This window comes from Equus przewalskii, chromosome 23 (assembly GCF_037783145.1).
Source record: "Equus przewalskii isolate Varuska chromosome 23, EquPr2, whole genome shotgun sequence".
Classification (NCBI taxonomy): Eukaryota; Metazoa; Chordata; class Mammalia; order Perissodactyla; family Equidae; genus Equus; species Equus przewalskii.
Window position 1 is genome coordinate 16399667 of NC_091853.1, and position 26776 is coordinate 16426442.

Here is a 26776-nt window from a genome sequence, read left to right on the forward strand (position 1 = left end):
TTGTCTTTTTCTTGATATAAAGTGGTAATTTTTAAATTCTTTGTTTTCTCTCCAAATAGTTCTTTCAGTGTATCAGAGCCCATCACATTTAGTTGGGAAAAAAAATATTTTTATAGCTTTGGATAGGGCTCTGTTCCCATTCTCTGAGTTTCTTTTTGGTAAGAACATAAAACTAGATCTTCCCTAGCTACTCAGGGAACTGCCTGTGCTGAATGACCGAGGAGACTGAGGCTCGCTGGTGCCTGTTTCCCCTCTTCCCGTGACTTCAGCCTCCACGTAATGGGGAGGGTCCAGCCAGGCCTGATACAGTCTTTGACTCCATGACAAGCTTTTTGTTCAGAAGATTTTACTCTAGAGCTTGAAAATAAGTAGAAACCAAAACACTGAGCTAATAATATGTGTCTCTTGAGCCTCATCAACATATTTCCTTAATCATTGGGAAGCATCAAAACACTCCTTTTTCCCACCACTCCACTGACCTCACACTGAGCTCAAGGACCTTGCAACACAGAGAGATATAGTCATTTGTTTAAGTTAGTTGAGAAAACAAGGGGTAAAAATTAGGGTTCTGTTATCACCTGGCTCGAGTGGAATGATCTATAGCAGTTCTAGAGGATGTTAATTAGTGTATAGAGGTCTCTGAAAAACAGCATAGACTTTGTAAAAAGTAATACCATCACTCTTTATTTCTATATGCTACTTTACTTTTTAACCATTTGCTATTTTTATGTTTATTCAGTTGTTTATTGTCTGTTTTCTCCCTTCACTCCTCCGCCCCTAGTTTAAGCTCCATGAGAGCAAGGACTTTTGTCTGTTTTATTCACTTTTGGGTCTCTAACAACCCAGAATAGTGTTTGGCATATGTGTTTATTGAACGAATGTGCATGTTTACTGAATGAATGGAGAGAGATTGTAGGTACAAAGTAGGATGTTCCTCATTGAGAAGACTCTTGAAGAATATGGATAACTACTGATAGGCCCTGAGATCTTCAGGCGTGGTGTGCTTCTGCATTTAATCTTTAAAACAATCTTGAGGTAAATTAATTATACTCTTTTTTCAGCAAATTTTTGAGCACATGGCTTTGGGAATACAAAGATGAATGAGGAATGATCCCTACTTTTCAGGGGCTAAAATATGGAAGGAAGCACACAAAGTTAGAAATTGTTAGGTTCTGTTAACTGCTCCCCCCGCCCCCCACCGCCGTGAGGCCCAGGTTAGGGAGCCTATGGCTACTGTTCCAAGTGCTACGCTCTCCTTGTGGTTTCCATGACGTCTGCCCATACTTCTATGGGTAAGATCTTTATTAAACTCTCCTTGAGTCTTGCTAATTTGAATGTGCCATTATTTTCTGCTGTGATCTTGAGTCATATGGCTAAAGGAATCTCAAATTTTAGCAAATCTAAGCTAAATCTTTGATTTCTTCCCTTTTTCTCCGACTCAACCCTGTTCCCTCCCCAATCTTGTTCATCTCAGTAAAAATGCTACCATCCACCTAGTTGCTCAATCTAAAATCCTAGACTTATCCTTGATTCTTCTTTCTTTCATTTTCCAGAAGCAACTAGCCCACATGTATTAATGATTCTATCTCAAATCTGACCACTTTTCACTACTCCGACTGCCACCACCTGGGTCCACACCCCTGTCATCTCCCACCTGGAATATCCTCCTTGGTTCACTCTGCTCTCCTACAATCCATTCTCCACACAGCAGTCAGAGTAATACCTTTAAAATGTAAATCAGGTCACATCACTTTTAAACTCTCATCTCACTGCACTTTGATTTAAACCCAAATTCCTTACTGTGACCTACAGTGTCGGCTCTTACTGCTTCCATACGCTTGTCTTGCTTTTCTGTAGCATTCTTTCCTTGGATATTATCGTGGCTGGTTTCTTCTGTCTTTCCATTGTCATCTCAAATGTCTCCTCTTTACAGAGGCTTTCTCTAACCACCCAATCTAAAGTAGACTTCACCCTCTTACTCTGTCATGTTGCTCTGTTTTAACTTTTTTATGCTTATCCCCATCCGAAGTGATCCTGTTTGTTTGTATGTCTGTGGATGAATCGTCTCCCCCACCTGTAGCGTAAGCTTCGTGAGAGTGGAGACATTGTCCACCTTGTTCATCACATCCTCCTGTCAACCTCAAACAGTGTCTGTATATAACAGATGCTCAGTAAATATTTGTTGAATGAATAAATGAACAAACCTCTGTTTCTGCAGAAAGTTTAGGCTAATTCAGGCCCTGTTGTCTACAAAGATGTCAAGAACCCAACTTGAGCCAATAATGGTGAGAAAGTGGAAAAGGAAAGATAAGGAACAATGAGTTTAGTTGGTAGAAGGAGACCTGGATTCTAGCTCTGTCTCTCTTACTATCAGCTGTTTGGTTGTGGGCAAGTTAACTTAACCTCTGTTCCCCAAACTATAATAGAAACAGGTGGCAAATGATGATCTCCAAGTTCTCTTCTAAAATGCTCTGATTCTGTGCTAGTTGACACTACTCAAGTAAGAATTAGCATATGCCTTTTATTTTTTAAGAGAATGATCCTGCTCACCCTGTTGTATAGGAAAGTTATGGTATCAAGAGTCATCTTTCACCTTTCTTAATATCATCACAAAAACAAATATTTATGAATGTGGCATCCCTTGGGACTGAGAGAGGGTAATAAACCCTGAGCCTGACTCATTTACAAAGCACTTTTAGTGCGTGATTTCAGTTAGTCCTCAGAACAATTGAGGTGAAGTAGGAAAACCAGGTGCTGTCTTTCTAATGAGGAAATGGAGATGCACCCAAGGTCACTCTGCTGGCCTGGCACAGTGCCAGAACTACAGGCCAGGTCCTCTGCTCTCCTAGGCTGCTGCCGCATCCTCTGCACCCTGTTGCCTTGCATCTCATTGTTACACTAGCCTGTTAATAACCAGTGTTAATTTGTAAGCAGACTGTGTAATCAGTAGCACCAGAAATGCCTAAGGCCATTCTTTCATAACATCAGATTGTCTCATGCCCAGGTAAAAGATGTGAGCTCTGTGATGATGGCTACTTTGGAGACCCTCTGGGTAGAAATGGCCCTGTGAGGCTTTGCCGCCTGTGCCAGTGCAATGACAACATCGATCCTAACGCAGTTGGAAATTGCAATCGCTTGACGGGAGAATGCCTAAAATGCATCTATAACACTGCCGGCTTCTATTGTGACCGGTGCAAAGAAGGATTTTTTGGAAATCCCCTGGCTCCTAATCCAGCAGACAAATGCAAAGGTAATCAGCCATCAGCCAGATTCTGTCACAATTGTACTCACTTATTCTGAAATTCATTGTGTGGTCTCTTTAAATATTTACAGTTGTTTGGTCTGATGCAGCACTGTTCAATAGAAACACAGTGCAAACCACTTAGGTAATCTAATTCTTTGTAGTAGACGTATTAAAATTAAGAGAAGCAGGTGAAATTAGTGTTAATAATATATTTAACCTAATATAGCTAACATTTTCATTCCAATGAGTAATCAGTAAGGAATTGTTGAGATGGATGTTCTTTTGTTCCCCCTCCAAGTCTGCAAAATCCAGTGTGTATTTCACATTTACAGCACATCTCAATTCAGACCAGCCACATTTCAAGTGCTCAGTAGCCACGGGTGACCAGTGGCTACTGTATCGAACAACACAAGTCTAAAGAATCTGTTTGTATTGTTTATATTTTAGTATTTCTCTCAGGTGATTTGCATCTTTTGCTGTCTGTCTTCCTGCCTTAGCCTGTGATTGCAACCCCTATGGGACCGTGAGGCAGCAGAGTGGCTGTAACCCTGTGACCGGGCAGTGTGAATGTCTGCCTCACGTGACCGGCCGGGACTGTGGAGCTTGTGACCCTGGATTCTACAACCTGCAGAGCGGGCAAGGCTGTGAGAGGTAAGACATCAGCTGCTTTTGGTGGAAATAATCTTTGCTTTTTGTATTGTAAGAGATGAATTTTTACGAGTTATGTTTAATAGTTAGCTTCACTTTATTCAGGAATTATTTGAGTGCCTAATCGAGACAAGGCACCCTTAGAGGCAATACTGGAGAGTTATAATTAAGCTGATGGGGGAAAAGAGTGGAATGCAGTGGCTCCAGCTGTATCAGAGTCACCTGAGCAACGTTTTAAAAAATGTGAATTGTGAGGTTCTTTTTGAGACACTTAGAATCAAGCTTCTAGGGTCGCAGTCTGGGAAGTCCTGTTGTCAGAGCTCCTGGTCAGCACCTATATGGTGCCAGGTTAGAGGGCCACTGGTACTGGTTTTAGTGGTGGGATAACAGTGCTTGTGTGGGTTGGGTTAGAAAAAGAGGTTCTGAATAGAACTCATGAATATTACTTGAACTTCATAGAATGTTAAGAGATTAGAAACATCCTGTTTTCTAACACAAATTACATCAGTCCTATGCTGAGAGAAAAAAAGCAAGTTTGCTTTAAGTCTGTTTTTCTTACCTGAGAAATGTCACGTGTTCATTTTCAGGTGTGACTGCCATGCTTTGGGTTCCACCAACGGGCAGTGTGACATCCGCACTGGCCAGTGTGAGTGCCAGCCTGGCATCACCGGTCAGCACTGTGAGCTCTGTGAGGTCAACCACTTTGGCTTTGGACACGAAGGCTGCAAACGTAAGGGGTGTTGGTGGCGTAGAACTCTAAGTCTCCCCTAATTCCGGTTAGAACCGTAAGTCCAGGAAGGAATTTGGCAGCCTCAGTCTAGCCACACGGCTTAGAGTCAGGGCTGTACCCAAACCATCATAGATGCGTTATTTGATGAAACTCTGGGGATTGAGAGCTTCTCTGGTTTCTTTGCAACCACTTTATTTACATCTTCTTTTATAGTGCTTCTGATTTTTTATTTTTTCAGTCTTTTGTTTTTCAAAAAAAAATCTCCCTTTGATTACTGAGCCTTCCCACTGTGCTTAATGAAACTTTTTTATTGATCGCATTCTTAATGCAGATAATGAAACAGTGAGAGATTCTGCTCACAATGTGTTTGTTGACTTACTGGCTGCAGTTGCTTCCCACCCTTGGGGCCCTTTTGGTACGGTTACGTATAAACATCTGCTGCTTCTTGGCATAAACACTTGCCTGGAATTAGGCCTCAGAATAGTCTGGGGTTTTGCTTTCTGAATTCCTTCATTTCTCCTGTGGAATGTAGCATAAGTCATTGACTCAGTTCAGAGAACAAAGGGAGTAAACAAACTATAAAATAATGCAAAATAAGCATTAGCATTTGGGTTTTCTAGTTCCTTAGTGAGAGGGAATATTAAACAGTAGAGAAATGAAGGTAGAGGTGAGTTCTTGAAGTGTACAGAAAGGGCACTGATTGGTTTACTAGACTAATTTCTATAATTATTAAGTAGGATGAAATGTGCCCCCTCCAAAGGATGCACATTTTACTTTAAAACTTACTTTTGATTAAAATATTTGTCTTCTCTTTTAAGCGGACTTAACCATTTAAATTCTCATAAATCAGCTTGTTTTTCAAAAAATGTCTACTCACCATGATAGTACAGTCAGCTTATTGATATCAGTCTGAATTACAAGAAAATGTCCTGTTCCTTCTTTTCCTTATGTAATTTTCCCTTCATTCTGCAGCCTGTGACTGTCATCCTGAGGGATCTCTTTCACTCCAGTGCAAAGATGATGGTCGCTGTGAATGCAAAGAAGGTTTTGTGGGAAATCGCTGTGACCAATGTGAAGAGAACTATTTCTACAATCGGTCTTGGCCTGGCTGCCAGGAATGTCCAGCATGTTACCGGCTGGTGAAGGATAAGGTAAGCTGTCAACAGTGCATGCATGCATTCATTCAGCAATGGGCACTTGCTGTGTGCTAAGCTCTAGAAAAAAATGGTGAACAAGATAGACACAGTCCCTGTTCTCAAAGACTCGTGTTCCACTTGAGAGACAAATAATAAAAATTAAAGAAAGAAATACTGAGATAAGTGCCAGAAAGAATACAAACAGAGAATAACTGAGGGGAACTACTTTATATACGGCCTCTCTAAGGAAATTCATTTAAGGTGAGAACTTAAGGATGAGAAGAGCAAGCCAAATGAGAAGTGATGGGTAGGCTGTTCCATGCAGAGGGAACAAAGGCCTCGAAGCTGGAGGGTGTCTGGAGCCTGATGAAGGAGTGGTTTGTGATAAGACTGGAGAGGTTGGTAGAGATAGCTTTTGTTGTACCATGTTGACCATAGTAAGGAATTTAGATTTTATTCCAAATCCAATAGGAATGCAATGAAGAGTTTTAAGCTAGGAGATCCAGTTTATATTTTAAGAAGAATGCTTTGACTGCTATGTGAAGAATGATTGTTAGGAGTGGGGCCAAAGCTGAAGCGTAGACTGGGTTGGTTAAATATGTGTGTTTGCAGGGGCACGGCATTACAGGGGACGAGGATAGGGAAAGAGGAATCAAGGATAGATCTTGGGTTTTTTGCTTAAGGTGGCTGGAGGCATTATTTATCGAGATGGAAATGACTTGGAACAGATTTAAGAGACAAAATCAAGAGTAGGGTTTTGGAGGTAAAGTTGAGATACCTATCAGAGAGCCAAGTGGAGATATCAAGAAGGTAATCTAAAATGCAAGAGAGGAGTCAGAACTGGAGAATCATCTGCGTAGAGTGTTTAAAGTCAAAGGAATGGGCCTGGAAGTTTTTCTTTTGTTCAGACTCCTTTTTTTTTTTGGTGAGGAAGATTGTCACTGAGCTAATATCTGTGTCAGTCTTCCTCTTTTTTATGTGGGACACCACAACAGCACAGCTTAACAAGCAGTGCTAGAGCCGCACCTGGCATCGCAACTGCTAATCCCAGGCCACCATCGTGGAGCATGCAAACTTAACTGCTATGCCACCAGGCCAGCCCTAGTGTTTGTTTTGAAGCTAGAGAAATAAAGAAAAACTACTCATGCTCTCTGTTTAAAAATCAACATACATAGAGTGTATAGACCTACATATTTATAGAGTGCTCCTTTGATTATTATTCCTGCAGAAAGTACAATTGAGTTCTTCAGGAATATTTGTATGTCCTACGTTTCCTTTTCTTCCTTCCTTATGTTTAGGTTGCTGATCATCGAGTGAAACTCCAGGAATTAGAGAATCTGATAGCAAATCTTGGAACTGGGGATGAGATGGTGACGGATCAAGCCTTTGAGGACAGACTAAAGGAAGCAGAGAGAGAAGTTATGGACCTCCTTCGTGAGGCCCAGGACGTCAAAGGTACGTATGGTTAAACAGTGGGTAGCTTCTGGGAGACGGGCCACTCTTTAGATGTGGCTCCTAATTCAAGGTTAATTAGTATGGTTTTATAAAACTCTCTCAATTTTTAAACCATTTGTAGAATATGGATCATTTTACATTTTAAACAATATATAAAAATTCAAGAACTCGTCAACTTAGTGTTTTAAGATATAGTAAGCATAAAATAATTTTCCCAACACATCAAAAACTATTAGATGTTAAAATTCCAAGCGTTTTATAAATCTCTTCCATTATAGTGTTTTAAAATAGTTTTAAAAAAATCATCAAAGGTATGCATTTCGAGTGTGTGTTACTGTAAGTAGAAAATTTGAACTTTGATTTTTTTTATCATTCTAGTGAGTGAGAATTTATTTTACGCACCGCTTTAGTTCCTTAGAGAGGACTCTCATAAGGAAGAATTGTGGTCTTCAAGTGTTGACTGAACAGCTAGCTACTAAATATATAACACTCAGTATCTATGAAAGTAAAGATTAGAAATTAGTGCCTACTTATGAAATTTTCTGTCTTAGAGAACAAATGTGCTAATACTGTTATATAGAAGTATATATTTTATGTATTGTGTGCGTATTTAATCTCCTTTGCAATTAGATCAGTCCTCTGTACGTTAGCTGATGACACTGATGATAAGCAGAAAAGGGGTTGACTTAAGATTTAGAAAATTTATTTTAAAATACTTTATTGTCTTTAAAAGAACCTGAGGTTTTAAAACTTTGAAAGTGAAAAAGACGTGTTATTTTAAATAATTTACTTGCTTTTTAAATCGCTTTAAAATTTTATTATTTCTTACTCTCTGGTTAAGCTTTTTTTCTAAATGTGGGCAAGTCCTTTTCTGCACTTACTGAGTGCCTGTAGTACGCCCAGCATTGTGCTAAATGCCAATAATGAAGAGATGCCTGAGACACTGCTCCTTCTCTCAGGATGCTCCCCCTCTGGCCCAGGTCACTTTCGTTTGGGGGCTTTGTGTCATTGAGATCCAGGTGTTCACAGACAGTCACAGTGAATGTGCATTAATGTTAGTACATGTGGGACCCCAGTATTCGACTTCCCTATTGAGTTGATGAATCTGTATCCATTTAGAGTTAGAGAAATCTTCCTTTCAGAGTACAGGTCAACAAAAACTAAATATGTTGCTTATTTCTTATTGTAAATATCCCTGATATATAGAATTTTGATTTTATAAAATTATTGAAGTAGAGGAGGAGGTAATTGGATGCATCTCGTTTTGGCCAGTATGTTTGCTTTTTATTTGAGAGTCTAGAAATCATTTTATGAGGTAAGTTTTTAGAAATTGAAAAATAAAACGAGAGGTCAATAGCTTACATTAGCTTTAGGAGTTTGTATTTTGTTTTGGTTCTTGGTACCTTTTAAGTCTTATAGCATAGATTAAGAAGAATTTAAATGTTTCCTGTTCTATATAAACAATAGTGGTTTTTTTAGGGTGTTCATTTTTCAGCAACAACTTTTGACGTATGTCTTTCCATTACGGTAATGCATTCTCTTGTAACAACAAATTCATGTCTGTCCTGCCATATACACTGAAGAACTGAATGTGGCATTTAAGTGCCAGTCAGTCCACCTGAGAGACGGAGTTTGGCACGCAACTCTGGTGCCAGCACCATCAGTAGGTGGGCGTAGTCACGGGGTGAGAAAGGAAGGGTCAGCCAGCACTGCCATTCATCTAAGCCCCACATCTCGGGGCAGCCCCAGTCACTTCTAGCTCTTTTCGGCCACAGTGACTACCTGCTTTCCTCTGCCCAAGCAGGTGATTCTGTTGGACAGAAGCTCTGATAGGAGTCATGGCCATCATACCTCCCCTCCAGCAACCTGGGGGGTGGGGAGCATAGTGGGCTGCTCCTTCTGATAGCTTTGGGAGCACCATAGTGAAGCTGGGTTGAAATCCATTCCTACTAAGACCAGATTCGTGAAGTTCTTGGCTGATCTTTCCTACTTAGGTTCAATCTAGCCAAGAATAAAAATATCGTCATAATGATTTATCTTTTCAGATTATCCTGTCTTTTTACTTGCAGTTTAAACTTGGGTTTATTCTGTAGCTTTGAAAGAAGACTACATGATGCAATTACATCTTGCTGTTAGACACTTGGCATTGAAGGCATTTGAAGTGATCTTACCAGTTAGGTCATCTATACTATTTTCACATACTATTGTGTCTCTAAAGAACTGGCCAGAGAGATCCGTATCTTGAAGGTCTCAAGAGAAGGGGCTTCCATAACTTCATTGGCTGCTTATGCTTCCTAAATCTGAATGATTTTTCCATGATTTCACCTTGTTTTTATCTTTTGTATTTCCTTAAAAATGTTCTTAAATATCTTAAAAATCTATCAAAAAATTGTTTAAGTAATCATCCAGTCAGGCCCACTGTGTATAGTTAGGCAAGAGTTTTGCAGCACACCAACTTTGCACGTGTGTTTGGTGGCCCTACTTACAAGTTGCTATTTTCCAAACTTGTATTCGTCTTTATTGAGCTTAACTTTGACCTGTCATCTCTTTTACATTCCTTGGAAAATTTAGATGCCAATATTAAGCATCATGCTGAAATAAGAACTGGTTAATTTTGAATAGGACTGACTTATGGTTCTTGTATATTAATATAACTGAATGACATGAGAATTTTAATGATGACAATTATATTTGCATGAGCTTGTATTTATCTCTTGGTTTATTAGGACCCAGGATTGAGGTTTAAGTTGAATGGGCGTAATTAATAACAATTTGAAGAACTGTTCAAAAGCAGAAATCAATTTGAAAGAAATTACATGAATATGCCAGGGAGTGAAGGGTGGCAGCAAGAGTTTGTTTAGTTTAAAATACAAAATGAATTTAATTTGCCATACTTGAGCATCTGTTTTGAATGTAGTTTTTTCCCAGTTTAGAAAAATGTCCAGTTCTTAGAACTGGTAGTGCTTTTAATAACATTGTGTTTTTGTGACTAAATCTGTCATGCACTTGAATATCAATTTTTCCTTCATCAGGCATTTCTTGGGTGTCTTCTCTTGGCCAGTCACCATATTAGGCTGGGGATGTAGTGATGAAGGAGGAGCTCATAGTCAAGTGGGACAGACAGGCACACAGTGTAGCCATGGAGGTACTACTGGGCACAGTAAAGGCTGACCAGGTCTGCTGATGGGCTTAGGGAAAACTGGTCAGAAAGATGCTGTGTTTGGAAGCATAAAGAGATTTCATATGAGGTATGTCCCCCACTTCAGATAATTTATGGACTTTCTTCTGCAATGCCATTGCAGATGTAGACCAAAATCTGATGGATCGCCTCCAGAGAGTGAATAACACCTTATCTAGCCAAATTAGCCGTTTACAGAATATCCGGAATACCATTGAAGAGACTGGAAACTTGGCTGAACAAGCACGTGCCCGGGTAGAAAGCACAGAGCAGTTAATTGAAATCGCATCCAGAGAACTGGAGAAAGCAAAGATTGCTGTTGCCAATGTGGTGAGTGATTGCAAAGGTCTGAGGTAGGGGTAGGGGGAGTCCCTTGGTAACGTGTAGCAAGTCTGTTAGCAGTGGAGTGCTTCTTCAGCTAAATCAACTCCTTGTGTCTTTTTGTCTCTAAGCATGGAGCAAGAAAGCCACATTGCTCATAGTTGTCATGAAATAGTTATCATGAACTGGGTAAAAACCAAAGGACAATCTGGGTCCTTTCTCTAGCTTTCTTCCTTCTATGAAAGCAGTGAATTTAGGCTTTCTTTATCCTTTATGGAAAATAGAAATAGTCTGCAGTCAAGGATGCTGATATTAAGTAAAAGTCTCTGAAATTAAGGAGGGGCCTTCTTTTTGCTAAGTAATGCTAATGAAAATTTAGTTTTGACACTTGCTTTATTAAACTTAAATAATTCAGTCCTTTGAGATTAGCGCTTTGTTTATTTCCTCTGAAGTCGATCACTCAGCCAGACTCTACGGGGGACCCAAACAACATGACTCTTTTGGCAGAAGAGGCGCGAAAGCTTGCTGAACGGTAACCTCCAGACAATGGTTAAGTTATGGCTGTCCTTGTGGTGTTTACGTGTCATCTTATTCTATACCCACAGACACTTTCCACAGAACCCACTTTTGCAAAGTTTGCTCTCTTTTCTGAAATGTTACCAGCTAAATGTACTCTTTTCTTCCCTTTACTTTGAAATTAAAATATTTACTTTGAATATTAGAATATGATGGTTTAGAGGGAAGTTAGATTTGCACATCTCAAAGAAAACCATAACATTTTTAGATTTTTAATTTTGAAAACTTAAAGTTAATAGTTAACTGTAAGAAGTTCAGTACAATTTATTATTTTTTTAAATTTTTAACAAAAATGTGTAGTTTTCAAGTTTCAATAGAGAACATTTACTGGCCCATAGTACTTTTGAAAATCAGCGAAAGAGAACAGACCATTTTATTACTGACTTTTTTATTAAGTGTAAGGTAATTTCTTAAGAAGACTTTAAATTGTGGAGGGCATCAAGTTAAAAAAGATTTTTTTAAATAAAATTACTAGAATATTGGCTCCATGAGGGCAGGTATTTTTGTGTGTTTTATTCACTGCAGAAGTCCCAATGCCTGAAACAGTCTGGCATGCACTAAGTACTCAATAAATGTTTGTTGAAAGCATTGCAGAACAGCTAGTAAACCTCATGGCTGTAGGGTGCTTAGGAAAGCCTGATGTTAGAATTTTAACCTCAATGTCCAGAGCAATTACGTTGGCTTCTTGCTTTAACTGGTGCTCCTTTTCTGTTCTTTGTAACTGTAAATGTGTAAACTGTGTAATTTAGTTCATAGAACATTCATGATTTCAAAGCCAGATTTTCTGATTAAAAGAAGACAGCTGAAAACATTATGGAAAGCTCCCAGGAAAATTAGGTCTTGGAGAAAAATTAATTCTGGTGTACTTCATAAATGAATTTGGAAGGAAAGTTTATCATACCAAAAAGAATGGCCACGTATTGCAGCACGACAATGTAATATGAAATTTTAGAGCTAAAAAAAAACCTTAGCAGTTACCCAGCTAAAATGCATTATTGGGCTGGAGTCCCTGTTGACACGTTCCTTGCCATTTGTTGTTGAGTTGCTTTTCCTGGCCAGTGATTAGGTTCTGTGTGAGAAATCTGAATATCAAAGCTATTTCAAGACTACATAGTGACTGAACCAGAGTAGTGATTAAAGATTAGCTCTGGGATTTATGTTTATGACTAGATAAATGAGTTCTTGCTAACATAAATGGTTTTTTATATCAATTACTCTTAAATAACTATATTTAAAAGTAATTTTGCGGGGGTTAGCCTGGTGGCATTAGTGGTTAAGTTCACGTGCTCCACTTCAGTGGCCCAGGGTTTGTGGGTTTGGATCTCAGGCATGGCCCCACACACCGCTCATCAAGCCATGCTGTGGCAGCGTCCCATATACAAAATAGAGGAAGATTGGCACAGATGTTAGCTCAGGGACAATCTTCATCACAAAAAAAAAGTAATTTTTTGAAGAAATGTAAAACATTTGCCCCCATAAATTTTATACCATTAATTTTCTTGGAAAATAACGTTTTCTCAGATTACAGAATGCTGTTTGTAAACTCAGCCCCACTGAAATGATTGCAAAATTCCAGATTTTCCAGTATTTGTAGAACTCTGCCCACATTAGTATATGTATATATAATAAGCTAAGCATTACCTAAATGCTTTTTCTTTCTCTATTAGATGGTTCTGTTTCATGGTTTATTTGTTCTTTTGTTATACAGCCATAAACAAGAAGCCGATGACATTGTACGAGTGGCAAAGACAGCCAATGAGACATCAACTGAAGCGTATAATTTGCTTTTGAGGACACTGGCAGGAGAAAACCAAACGGCATTTGAGATTGAAGAGCTTAATAGAAAGTGAGTGTAATTTAAAAATGGCTTGTAGCCCTTCAGTTGTTCTTGTAAATAACACCAGTTCAATGAAAAATTAAAGGGTGGTTGATTCAGGGCATGCATTCATGCAGTAAGATTCTTTTGTTAATCATGCTTTTGCAATGGCACAGTAATTAGAACACAGGATGTAGAGCCATCAAGATTTTATTTGATCTAATTACTCTAGCCGCAGAGAATGGAAACAAGACTAGCCATGATCCTTAAAATTCTGCATAAATGAAAAAAGAAGATAAAAAAATCATAAAATAGAGAAAATATACTTGAGTTACAAATATTTAAAAGGTATCCAAAATAAAAAAGTATATGGTAAACCGTATGTTATAAATAGAAGTAATGAGATGAAATATAAGTTTAAACTGTTGGTATTAAGTAATAGCATTTTCATATAGTGTTTTCTTTGAGGTTTGGAAATAGTCACAGTGATTTAAACTAGAATGAACCTGGTTAACATTAAGATGCTAATAGCAACTAACTTTTCCATTAAATCATGTCTTTTGTGCCTTAGGTATGAACAAGCAAAGAACATCTCAGAGGATCTAGAGAAGCAAGCTTCCCGAGTACACGAGGAGGCCAAAAGGGCTGGTGACAAAGCTGTGGAGATCTACGCCAGCGTGGCCCAGCTGACTCCTGTGGACTCAGAAGCGCTGGAGGTATGGGCTGGACAGCCTGTATGCAGAGGGCTCTGCTGTCACTGCCATCACCCATCCACAGTCCCCACCCTCACCCCCAAACACACACACACCCCTCACGGTCTGGGTGAGAGCTGTTCTCACTAGATAGCTGCAGCTGTCACTAGCACCCACCTCCTCTGTCCTCCTACTTACTCCCTGGTAAAGCTGAGTTCTATTTTAGATATGTTCATAGACCTTATGGAGGTAAAGAATCCTCTGACTATAAACATTAAATCTCAAAGACGACTTTAGTGATATGCATAATCACTCCTAAATCTTTAATATAGAGATCCAAATTATAATATATCTGGATTAATTAAAGCAGATTACAGCTAGACCCTTACTCCCAGGCACTATCTGCTTAAGAATGAGAAAGAAATGAGGGGGAATGGTTTAAATGAAAGAACTGTATCAAGATGCCCTGGGGCAGGTAAAATATTTTGAGATTGGTAATATTTTATTTCATATGTACTCTCATCATGAACCCCCATACCAGGCTGAGTATAAATGATGTATTTTTTACATTAAACTTCAAATTTGTTAAGTTTCACTTCTTACATCTGAGGTGTGGACTTGATTTTTACCATACAGGTTTGGGTCTCTTCAGACATGTACATACTGTGTGATTCCACGTATATGAAACTTGAGACTAGGCAAAACTAATCTATGATGATAAAAACCACACCAGTGGCAGCTGTATTGTTGGAAAGATGGGTGTGGAAATTGAGTGGAAAGAGATGCAAGGGAATTTCCTGGGGTGGAAATATTCTGTATCTCGATTGGGGTGTTGGTTACAGGGGTAAATATATTTGTCATAACTCATCACACTAAGCACTGGGCATTTCACTGTGTGTAAAGTACACCTCAGTTTTTAAAAAAGAATCCTTAAAACCTTGACCTGCACTGTTCTTTCAAAAATACCTATTGAATGTTAAATATAATTGAGTTATTAAGCTTCCTTTTTCATCAATTTATTTTCTCTAAAATGTAATGATTTTAATTGCTTTTCTCAGAATGAGGCAAATAAAATAAAAAAGGAAGCTGAGGATCTGGACCGTCTGATTGACCAGAAGTTGAAAGATTATGAGGATCTGAGAGAGGACATGAGAGGGAAGGAACTTGAAGTAAAGAACCTTCTGGAGAAGGGAAAGACTGAACAGCAGGTTGGTTTGATATGTAGGTTGCTTCATTTCTTGAGGCAGAATTTGAAACTGTCCAAGTGGAAGCTGTGTCTGTCATGTCACCACAGTTGCAGAAACAGCAAACCACAAGTATTCAGAGGAGGGCCTTACGTGGGATGCCCAGGCCCAGCTGGCTGTGTGCTGACATGTCTCAGCGTGGTGGCTTAGGGGTGCCTGGCCTCTTAGGAGAGAGAAGGGATTTACCCTGGAGGGTTTGTCCTCTGATCTGCCATGTGTTTGCAGACTGCTGACCAGCTCCTAGCCCGAGCTGATGCTGCCAAGGCTCTTGCAGAAGAAGCTGCTAAAAAGGGACGAAATACGTTACAAGAAGCCAATGACATTCTCAACAACCTGAAAGGTATGAAAGGGTCAAATAGGATAAATTTGTATGCTTCCTCCATTAGGGTGATTTCCTTTTTTTTTTTATTTAAAAAAAAATTTTACCATGTGACTTTCTGAACATACACAATGTGAAAGATAATAGTATAAAAAATCCCATATACCTCTCATCCAGATTCGACAGTTATGATTTTTACTACACTTACTTTGTCCCCCAACACCCACCCTACTTTTTTTGTGCTGAAGCATTTCAAAGAGGAATCCCAGAGCTCATGTCGTTTTACCCCTGTATTCCTCGGTATGAAAACCACAAAAAGGGAATTTTTTTTATGTTAGGATAATTCATGTAACCAAGATATGCCTATTTAGCTGACTTATGTTGATAAATGGAGATTATCTTTAATTTTCTCTGCCAGTTGCATCTCAATCTTTGTGTTTCTTTCCTCACCCAAGATAAAAAAGAAAGGTGCTCACTTCAGTGTGCGGCCCTGGACTCCGCTCTGATAAAATTGCCGTAGGTTCTATAAACATGGAAGCCTTGCAGGACAGTGGTTGAATGTGTGGACTGTGGTGTCAGTGGGATTCAGTCAGAATCCCTGATCCATCTCTTGTGTACTGTGACTCCTTGGGGAAATCGTCTGCCTCTTCAATCCTCAATTTTCACACATATAAAATGATACAGGCCCTAAATACTGGTTGAGGTGGTAGTGATGACATCCTCAGTGCTCTGTGCAAAAATAAATTTTTCAAGTAAGAGTTTGCTTTCCAGAAACAGATGTTCATTCATCTGAATCTTCCGTGAAGGGCTGTGTGCTTTGTTCTTCTAGGATTTCAGTCCATGCTGTTTTTCGTTTTTCTCCCCTGACTTTCGTTGTTCATATAACAAAATCCCATTGCAGCTCCCTGAAGGGTCCCTTTTGGCTTGCCGAGAGTTTAGTTCACATGCATTCCTTGAACTTGTTACAGATTTTGATAGGCGCGTGAACGACAACAAGACTGCTGCCGAGGAGGCACTCCGGAGGATTCCTGCCATCAACCAGACCATAGCTGAAGCCAACGAGAAGACAAGGGAGGCACAGCTGGCGCTGGGCAACGCTGCTGCCGACGCCACCGAGGCTAAGAACAAGGCCCACGAGGCGGAGAGGATCGCCAGCGCTGTCCAAAAGGTGTGCATTTCTCTGAAATAAAGTCTTTGCTCATAGATTTCTCTCACCATTGTCCACTTTCTTTCCAGACCCCAAAAAGCCTTTGCAATGTTTTTCCTTGACTCCAGTAAAATTATCTTAAACCATCCTCGTCGTTTATTATTTTTTTTACTCGGCGTTAGGATAGGTAACCACCTTGACTGAGGCGGGAGAATCATTGAAATCATCCTTTACCCTAAAATTTCTACCATGTCTCAGTGGCGGGGTCTGCGTTGTGAGGATGGAGATGGCTTCGGGGAGCCATAGAGCCCCCTCCCACCAAAAAGTCAGACTCTTCCTGAATAAACACAGCTCTTTGACATGGACAGTTGACATTTTTTTCAACCTTGCACAGAGTGCCAAGTCAGTACAACTTTCGAGCTGCTCTTTCAAGCATATTGCTGTATCTCAGCCCCACCTATTTAGTATTTCTGTAGCTGCCACTGCTAGGATTCTTTCTGCTCATCTTAAAGAATAATTTCTGTAGGCTGGCTTTTTCCCACTTGAAGGTCAATCTCATTGCTTTAGTTGAAGGGGAGATTGGAGCTGATTCTAAAATTATGTGTTCGAGAATCACACATTTTTTTAGTTTCTTTAGAACAGTTGGATTTTGGATTAATTATATTTTATAAAATACTCATATTTCAGGATTATGGTCTTTTTGTCCATTACGATAAACTGCTAAGTAGAACAAAACTAGCTTTGAATTTAAAAATTAACCAAATGAAAGAGTCTTAATCACTATGATGTGGTGGCAAGTGTACACGGTTTAAATGTTTATCATTTGCTAGCTGTATGACCTCAACTGAAAATGGCAATAATAGAACAGGAAGTTTTAAGGATTAAATAAGAGGATACAAATGAAAGTACTTTATAAAATATAAAATGCTATTATGTTAGGTGGTAATGTTATTTTTTTATTACTGCTGTTTGGAGCCCAAATAAGTAAGTCAACATATGGTATAAATTACTGCTATGTTCTTTCTGGGTTGTATTTTTTGAGCCATTTTACAGATTTTAAAAGGAGTGGGAGCATATTTTAGAAAAAGGAAAGCTTTTTTTTTCCATTAGCAATTGTTTGTTTTGTGCCTAGAATGCTACCAGCACGAAGGCAGAAGCTGAAAGGACTTTTGCAGAGGTTACAGACCTGGATAACGAGGTGAACAATATGTTGAAACAACTACAGGAAGCAGAAAAGGAGCTGAAGAAAAAACAAGATGATGCTGACCAGGATATGATGATGGCAGGGATGGTAAGTGATTCTGGCTTGTTTGCTCATAGGCAGGAAGTGAAGGGTGTTTAATCATAAAGATCCCCAACTTGTTGAGAAGAGTCTCTTTCATATTTCATTCATATTTCATCTTCTGTTTTTCATTGCATTTTCTGGTCAAGAATTGGGTTAGTAACTTACATAGAAGACAAAGAATTTGGACTTTCTGCCAGGTTGTTGCACAATTGTCCTATCCCAAAGCTACTCTGAGTTAAAAGCAAAATGTTGTTTTACACATTTGAGGTTGTAGGACTTTTAAAAGTATGTATTTATATTTTTGAATGGGTAATTCATAGATGTTGTAAAATCAAAAAGGAATACCATGAAAAGTTAATTTATTTCCTACTCTTGTTCTCCCAACAACTTGCTCCCTCAAGGCAAAGATCAATTTCTAGTGTAAAAGGACGTTTTTGAAGATGACAAAACATACTAAACTTAATATCCAATTTAATCTTCCTTTTGTGATGATGTGTATACATAACACCGTTCGTAACAAAGTTGACTTGTGAATGCATGGCCCGACAAAGAACTAGGGTCCATTTTTCTGTTTTATGTTGTGTTTTGCTTTTGAAAGACTTTAATGGAGTCACAATGGAAATATTCCTTTCCAGTTTAGTCTGATTACAATCACAGTAATGACAGACGTGAACTTGTTTAATTGGGCACTTTCAGTGCAAGGAAGGGACGCTTCTTCCTCTCCTGCTAAAGAACAGACCCTTCACTGTGGATTATTTTCTCCTGGGATGGAAAAGAGAAATACTAAGCCTATTAATCTAAGTAAAGAAGACTCGATAGAAATGATTACAGGAAGCCTTTCTATGCAAACACCTTATTTCATTGTGCTTTTTTGGGATTTGTGTGTGTGTGTGTGTGTGGATTGTCCTATTTTTCTGTAGCGAGGTATGGCTCAAGTCCAAGTTCCCATATAGTAAAAATATGTATTTCTCATTTGTGCTGAGGGTCTCTAGATTTCATTTTTAATATGGTTGTAGAAATGTTAGATTTAGAGCCTGTTGAAAGAGGAAAGGATATGTTCTTTATGGGCTTCCACAAAGGGTATGGATTCAATTCAAAGGGTGGAAAAAAGATTAATGTTTTTGTTCCTTTTGGTAAATAACTTCTAAGGAGCACAAAGCACTCTCACTTGCACTGTCCCAATTATATTTCTATCAACCCTGAAAGGTCAGCATTGGCCAATTGAGTCTGAACATATTTTTTGTAACAGAAAGAGTGAAGGCTTATGGTTGTTCTGGAAGAGGAGGCTGGAGACGACAGATTGAAGGCAGTAGTGTTGCTCTCAGCAGACCTTAACTAAGTCCTTGACCCTGCTCCTAGTATACTCGCAGAAAACCCTGTGAAGCCTCAATAAGAACAGCTGTGATCTGGACTGAGATTAATCATTTATTTGTGAAGGTTTTTTCCCTTGCTTTCTTTTTCTTTATTAAATTTTCACCTTGCTTCTATCAAAAATTTTGCATTGTCTTGACCCAAAAACTAGGCCAAACAATTATGTGGTAGGGAGCTCAAAGCCACTCATTTAGATCCTGACTGGATTTATTTGTGAAAGCATCTGTTTTCTGATATTTAGACATTTCCTCTTCCATTGCTGTTTCCTGTGACTCATGCACAGTGTATTTGTTCAGGTTTCATGGGATTTTCCCAAATATATTTACCTTTGGTTGACTTTTTAAGCGTAAATTGTATTACCCCAATTGGGGTCTGGGTGTGTGTGTGTGTTTGCGGGGGGGAGGGAGTTACAGAAGAGTGTCACTTGATTATGAAAATTTCCTGAGAATAGGACATTTCTAATCAAGTCCCTAAGATGGTTCTGAAGGACATGTTTTAGTTCTAAAATGTAGTTTTTAGACTCATCCTTAAAAAATAACTTGTTTCTGCTTGATGGATTTTATTATGAATACATCTTCATGTGTTCCAGAGTAAAAAAAAAGGAGATAATATTGATTTGTGAAATACAAATACAGTCAGTGCAGGCAAACTGAATACCTGTTCATGACTATTAAATGAATTAAAAATAGTGACATCCTGAACATGAAGATATGACCAAAAAAAATTGAACGAGAGATTGTCTTTTCATGAGTTAGGGAAGGGGAAGGCATCTGGAAATTAGTTTTGTTGGTTCATTGGGGAAAAAATATTTCAAGAAGATGAGAACATACCATCAGGACTATTTGTGTCATTTATCCTTTTTACTTGTACAGGCTTCACAGGCTGCTCAAGAAGCCGAGATCAATGCCAGAAAGGCCAAAAACTCCGCTACCAGCCTCCTCAACCTTATTAATGACCTCTTGGAGCAGCTGGGTAAGTAGCCGTAGGGTCATTTTAGGCAGTCTCTGAATTCTCTGTACCATCCTTGGCATCTGGTGTAATTGACTCAAAGGCAGATGTTATAGTGTGAATATTGTGTGAACTGAATCATGACTTCAATAAACAAATACTGAGCAGATCCTTCCATGGAATCTGACCTGAGTATTGGAATCGGACCTTGGTCCGAGAACTTATAAAGTTTTGAAGATATGCTGCCAGCTGGGGTGGCCTATTTATGGTCGAGGTTTATGATACAGTTGAACAGTAATTGTTCTTAGCTCATCCTGCCAGCAGAGTGTCTTTAGAGGATTTAAAGTTGAAGGATTTCAATGATAGAATAAAAGAGCACTTTAAACTGGTGGTGACTTCACTGCCTGGAATTTTCTTCGTTTGCTAATTAAAGGATAATCTGATGAGGTGATGTTTTTATCCCATGAGAGAGAGAGAGAAAGCTTAAATTTTCAAGGAAATAGAAGCATACTGAAAAGCTCTTTTAATCCATTTTGATAGGGAGCAGCCTTCATTAGGGGACAGATGCACTTTTGTCACCAGCCTCCAGTATAAAGTGGTCATACTGTAGCCAGTACAGCCCTGGAGCAAGGCACTGTAGTCTCATTTGCTGGCCTTTAGAATTTGGTCAGTGTTTTGTTTGGGGGATGGGGGATAGTATATTTTTTATCTGTCTCAAATGTCAAGAATAATAAATTATGGCCTGCAGATGGATTTAAAAGTATGCTAGAAAGTATGCTTTTTGTGGCAGAAAGAGCTGAATTTTAAAGTTAGACTTGGGTTGGAATCTCACTTGGTTGCCTGTAAGCTGTGGAGTTGGGCAAATTCCTTAACCTCTGAGCATCGCTGATGTAAAATGGTCTCGTGGGCATTTAGTTAAGTACAGGATGCATAGAGTGCTAGCCGTTGTGTGGCTGTCTGCTTTCATTTATTATGGAAGCAATTCTTTTCAAAAGAACCTCTTTTACTTGCTAATTTTAAAGTGAAGCTTTGCTGAAATTATTGTAGCATTTCAACCCTGGCCATTTCCGTAGGAGGGCAACTAATAGTGTCTGACTCCTGCGAGCAGGGCATGACTCCCAGAACTAACCCAGCTTCCCCGGAATCTAAAAGCTGTGGGTTTAGGATTCTAGCTTAAAGATTTTTATGTTCCTTACATGGCACTAACATGACTGACAGATTACATATATAAACATGAAAAAGGTATTAAATGTTACCAGATGACCTTCAAAACTTCAAGTGAGGCTTAAGGTCTGAAACATGGTAGCTGTGTATTTAGAAAACCTTTTACAAAAATCATTTTCTCAGAAAAAAACATCCAGCCCAATATTCGTTATACGCTGTGACCCATCCCCGCTGGGTTCAGTCAAGTGTTTGTACTTGGTTTGCATTGTGTACGCCCTTGTACGACATGAACAATCTGCAAGTCACATTTGCAGGCTGCTTTTGCATAGTGGCAGCTGCCGGGCTTCGTTTATAGAAAGGCTAGTGGAGGAACTTGTGGAGTGATGTTGTAATTCTTACTGAGTGCGTCTGTTCTCTTCTGTGTCCTTTCTGACTCTACAGGGCAGCTGGACACAGTGGACCTGAATAAGCTAAATGAGATTGAAGGCACCCTGAACAAAGCCAAAGATGAAATGAAAGTCAGTGATCTAGACAGGAAGGTGTCGGACCTGGAGAATGAAGCCAAGAAGCAGGAGGCTGCCATCATGGACTATAACAGAGATATTGAGGAGATCATGAAGGACATTCGCAACCTGGAAGACATCAAGAAGACCTTACCGTCTGGCTGCTTCAACACGCCGTCCATTGAAAAGCCCTAGTGTCTTCCTTTAGGGCTGGAAGGCAGCACCCCCCGACCGGGGAGCCATTGTGAGGCCATAGAGTGCCTTAACACAAAGATTACATTTCAGACCCCCACTTCTCTGCTGCTCTCCACCACTGTCCTTTTGAACCAGGAAAAGTCACAAAGTTTAAAGAGAAGCAAATTAAACAACGTGAATCGGGAACAAAGGGTTTTATCCAATAAAGTCTCTCTTCCACTTATGGCGCTCCCTTACCCACACTTTCCCTTCTGAGTTGTGTAAGGACGTGGCATCCTATGTCACTGTACAGTGGCATAAATACTTCGTGGGAACCATTGTATGCCAGGGCTGAGCAAGTAGCCCTCCCCTCCCAATGACACCAGCAGAACCTCCTCAGTCTCAACACTCTTGTTTCTATGAAGGAAAGTTTGGCTACTAATAGTAGCATTGTGATGGCCAGTATATCCAGTCTGTAGATAAAGAAGGTGCGCCTGCATCTCCTGCCCCTGCTCCTTGTAAGCTAAAGAAAACAAACATCCTGTGCCAAAGGTATTGGTCGTTTAGAATGTCGAGAGCCATCATCAGTTGTTTTAGCTATTTTGAGTATAGGACACTGAGCCATCCACGGGTAAGGATGCAATTATTTATGACAGTCTCCAGGAGAATATGAGACTGCAGAAGTAGGTTGAACATTTTCTCAATTGTTAATAGTTGACTAGGAAGGTAAACTTTTTCCACATCTTTGGGCAGCTGATAATTTAAATCTGGATGGGCAGCTTGCACTCGCCAATAGACGTCTTTTGATATTCCTACAAATGGAATTTATTCAGAAGAAATAGGGATATGATAACCACTAAAGTTTTTTTCAAGATTAAACTAATTCTTAGAGCTTTTTTAGTATGTTACTCTTGGAACTAGTGTTATTATCTGACAGAGAACAGTCGGTCCCTAAGATCTTGACAAACAAAACAAAAGGTAAACAACCATCCTTGTCTTGGTCTTTTCTAGCAAAGGGATAAAATTTAGATGCAACTTGTATTGTCAGGTTACCATATATCCATTTTTCTTCCATTGGGGAGAGAGGAACCATTTGACCCTTTGCCTCAGTTTTCTTCTCATGTTCCCATCTTCTAGAATCCCGCAAACACATTGTTTGCCAAATCCTGGTGGCAAATACTTGCACTCAGTATTTCACACAGCTGCCAACACCATCTAGTTCCTGCACTTTGTGATTTAAACCCACTCTGAACCTTCCCTCTAAGTGTTGAGGGAAGAGGCTTATGTGGAGTTTCCTAGTGGGCTTCTCAACTTTTGATCCTCAGCTCTGTGGTTTTCGTTTAAGATCACAGTGTGACAATTCCCTGCCACACAACCCCTTCCTCCACCCAGTCCGCCTTCGAGATTCATATATAGCCTTTAACACTATGCAACTTTGTACTTTGCGTAGCGGGGGGGAAGAAACTATTATCTGACACACTGGTGCTATTAATTATTTCAAATTTATATTTTTGTGTGAATGTTTTTTTGTTTATCATGATGATAGAGTAAGGAATTTATGTAAATATGCTTGGTCCTCTTTCTAGAATGGCACTGTCCACTTTTTCACTCCATTTTTCCTCTTCACTGGCATGATGTGTCTGCATACCTCCTTCCCTTCCATCTGCAATTCTTCGGATTGTGTTTGTTCCCCATTGCTTTGCTCTTTGCCTTGTGTTTGCAGCATGTCCATTCTCTAACACTAGTGTCAACCTGCTTTCCTCCACACACAGCCACTATACAGAGGTACCTAGAACCCTCTTCCGTTGTGCTCATGGTGATCCTAAACTGCAGCACGAGGTTGTTCTCAATGCCTGCTCCAGAGCAGGAACGCCAGGTTGACAGGATAGGGTGAAATTAGGAAATTTTGCCAAAGGGTATCTTTGACATCAATGTGGATCTAGCCGGGAATGAGCTAGAAATGCCCTTTCTGGCAGTTATTTGAGCTGGATGGGTCAAGTCTATAAGGAAGGGCATCAGGGATAGGCTACATGTAGGTAGAGTGGGAGAGGTGGTGGAACTTAGTTCTTGCCCTTCCATCTCCTCCTCACATACCGGAGTTGGCTACAAGTGTCTTGACGTGGCATACCTCTAAGCTTTCACTCTTTGCTTCTCTCAGGGCTCTTCTGCTGTCCCAGGAGGCATGGCTCTTTCTTGCCAAGTTTTCACATCAGTGTTTCCTAGCTAGTTCCTCTTGCTAAGTGGCCACATCCTAACAGAGACATTTTGGTCAAGGTTGCAGGAAAAGGACTGAAGATAGATTGCCAGGGTAGTTTTCCATCTAGCCTCTGGGTCAGGTTCACTCCAGTAAGTCTTAGGCCACGGGGAAATTTCTTGGTTTTGTTGGTTTTTTTTGCTTTTCTCCTCCATCTGTATGGTGTATTTTTAAACAGAATTTTATTTTTAAAATAAAAATTCTTTATAAGACGATACCTTAATTACACTCCTGCAATATTGCCATTATTTTATTGTATAGTTCCAGTTATCTGTATTTTATGTGATAAAATTGACAGGGTGGCTGCTGCAGAATGCTGGGTGTCACAGGGAACATACACAGCTGTTCCCTGGAATTTTTCCTTTTAATTCCAACTGTGGCCCTTTTATATGTGCCTTCACTTGAGCTGTTTGCCTTAATCTCTACAGTCTTGCTCTCCAGGGTGGTGAAGAAAATGCAACACTCGGCATTTTTTATGTTAAAAACAAAAAACCAGTATTTTATTTATAATAAAATCTGAATATTTGTAACCCTTTATATTTGATGTGTCCTGAGTCTGGTACTGGGGACAGAAGATGTTTTGAAAGGTATGATGAAAGGGAAGCTGCTCATGTGGCTTCTTTGGGTTACTTATTTTCTTGAGAGCAATCCGATATGTGTGTATGTGTGTGTATATTTATATATATAATTTTTTTTTTACCCTTCTCAGATTGGGATACTTTTGTATATATAGTCCAGAGGTTGGCAAACTTTATCTGTAAAGAGCTAGAGTATAAATACTTTAGGCTTTACAGGCCATATATTCTCTGTTATAACTTCTCTACTGTTGTAGCAGGAAACCAGCCGTGGACAATATGTAAACAAATGAGTGTGGCTGTGTTCCAAAAAAACTATTTACAAAAACAGGCCATGAGCCTCTGGGCTGTAATTTACCAGACCCCCTGGTGTAGTTTTAATACTTGATTAATGACTACTGGGGCCTATTTTTAAATTATTTGGGCTTTGTAAACTAGCAGATGTATGTAAAAAGTTGTCTTTCCACCTCTTAAATATGCACATGTCTTTGGCTAAAGGTAGTTTCTTCAGATGATGAGAAACACTTTCAAACATATAATGGAATAAAAAGGGAAAGTGAGTGAGTCATGTGCTGGACCAGCAGGCCAGAAGGAGCTAATTGTCTTCACCCCATCTGGGAGGCTGACCCAAGTGGAGTAACCTGAGGCCAGGTGAGGAGTTCTGGAACTACAGAGACAGCAGAAAGGCATTGATTTACTCTTCGGTGCTCTGTTTATAGCCCCGAGTCCCTGTGGATGACGTGCCACCTTCCCAGTCTTATAAATCATTATAACTACCATACCTGTAAAGAAGAACCTGAACTCGTCAGACTTCCTCAGAGAGAGCTTTAGAGGGCACTAGTTACTAGCTTTCTTACATACCCTATTCTTAACCCATTTGTAGGATCTGATTCAGATGCAAATATATCTCCTTTGTAGTTGCTGTCTCAGACTGATGAGAGATTTTTCAAGTGGCTCCTATTTTATTTCAGTCAGCAGTTTCTCCAAAATTGGTGTCGGCATAATATGATTCAAAGTATTGCCAAACATTTCCTCCTTAAATAAGCATTCTAGCTCCCTCATAAATCTGAATTCACCAGCCCCACTCCATTAGGCTTAAAATGGAATTTCTGAAGAAGACCCCTGGCACCCAGGGAGTCATGAAGTGGAAAAGCAGTGGCACCTTACTAAGGTGAGGAAGGACAGAGCCTCTCCAGGCCCATACCTTACAGAAACAGAACAGAGACAATTGTAAATGGCCGGTAATTTTGCCTGTTCACACTAAGCAGGTTTAAATGAAGTGAGTATTAATAGTTGGAGTGAAAAATAAGAAACTTTGTAGTAAGTAATCTATCAGAGGCTCCACTGGTCCAGGGGTCATCAACGAGAGTGCTTTATATTTGTATTGAGTCTGCTAGAATGATTATACCTGCTCTCCATGAATAAGTGAAATTCTACATAAAAATCAAATGTGTGCTGGGGCCGGCCCGCGGTCAAGTGGTTAAGTTCTCGCACTCAGCTCAGGCGGCCCAGGGTTTTGCTGGTTCAGATTCTGGGCACAGACATGGCACCGCGCATCAGGCCACGTTGAGGTGGTGTCCCACATGCCACAACTAGAAGGACCTACAACTAAAAATACACAACTATGTGCTGGGGGGATTTGGGGAGAAGAAGAAAAAAGAAAGAGAAAAGAAGATTGGCAACAGTTGTTAGCTCAGGTGCCGATCTTGGAAAAACAAAAAATCAAATGTGTGCTTAAGAAAGGGAAACATTTAGCGGAAGTCCAAAGAAAAGCTAAAAAATCCCTGATTTGGAATTCAAATAGGAGAATCCTCAACATTTCAAGTGTTGTTGTAACACCATGTCTTTGCTTTAACTCCTCTCTGTCTAGAATGCCCTTTCTTTCCCTTCCCAGTACAGGAGAGCCTGAGGTCAAGGTGTCACCTCCTTTGTTGAAATTGGCCGATCCTTCCTTGTGTCCGCCACCGCTTCCTGCCTTGTACTGGCTGCTAGCGTG

At 39.7% G+C, this 26776-nt stretch overlaps 1 protein-coding gene across 1 annotated transcript in view; it reads left to right on the forward strand.

The window, feature by feature from the left end:
- Positions 1-24742, forward strand: part of LAMC1 (laminin subunit gamma 1) — a 116808-nt gene extending 92066 nt beyond the window's left edge. Inside the window, exons 14-28 of the mRNA XM_008521936.2 lie at positions 3005-3250; positions 3742-3895; positions 4480-4622; positions 5595-5773; positions 7057-7213; positions 10516-10721; positions 11165-11244; positions 12997-13134; positions 13676-13820; positions 14855-15004; positions 15266-15380; positions 16328-16527; positions 17639-17797; positions 20035-20134; positions 21716-24742. Of these exons, the coding sequence (XP_008520158.2) occupies positions 3005-3250; positions 3742-3895; positions 4480-4622; positions 5595-5773; positions 7057-7213; positions 10516-10721; positions 11165-11244; positions 12997-13134; positions 13676-13820; positions 14855-15004; positions 15266-15380; positions 16328-16527; positions 17639-17797; positions 20035-20134; positions 21716-21972 (2429 nt within the window). The 3' untranslated portion in view covers positions 21973-24742. The remainder of the gene's footprint in view (positions 1-3004; positions 3251-3741; positions 3896-4479; positions 4623-5594; positions 5774-7056; positions 7214-10515; positions 10722-11164; positions 11245-12996; positions 13135-13675; positions 13821-14854; positions 15005-15265; positions 15381-16327; positions 16528-17638; positions 17798-20034; positions 20135-21715) is intronic.
- The last annotated feature ends 2034 nt before the right edge of the window (positions 24743-26776 follow it).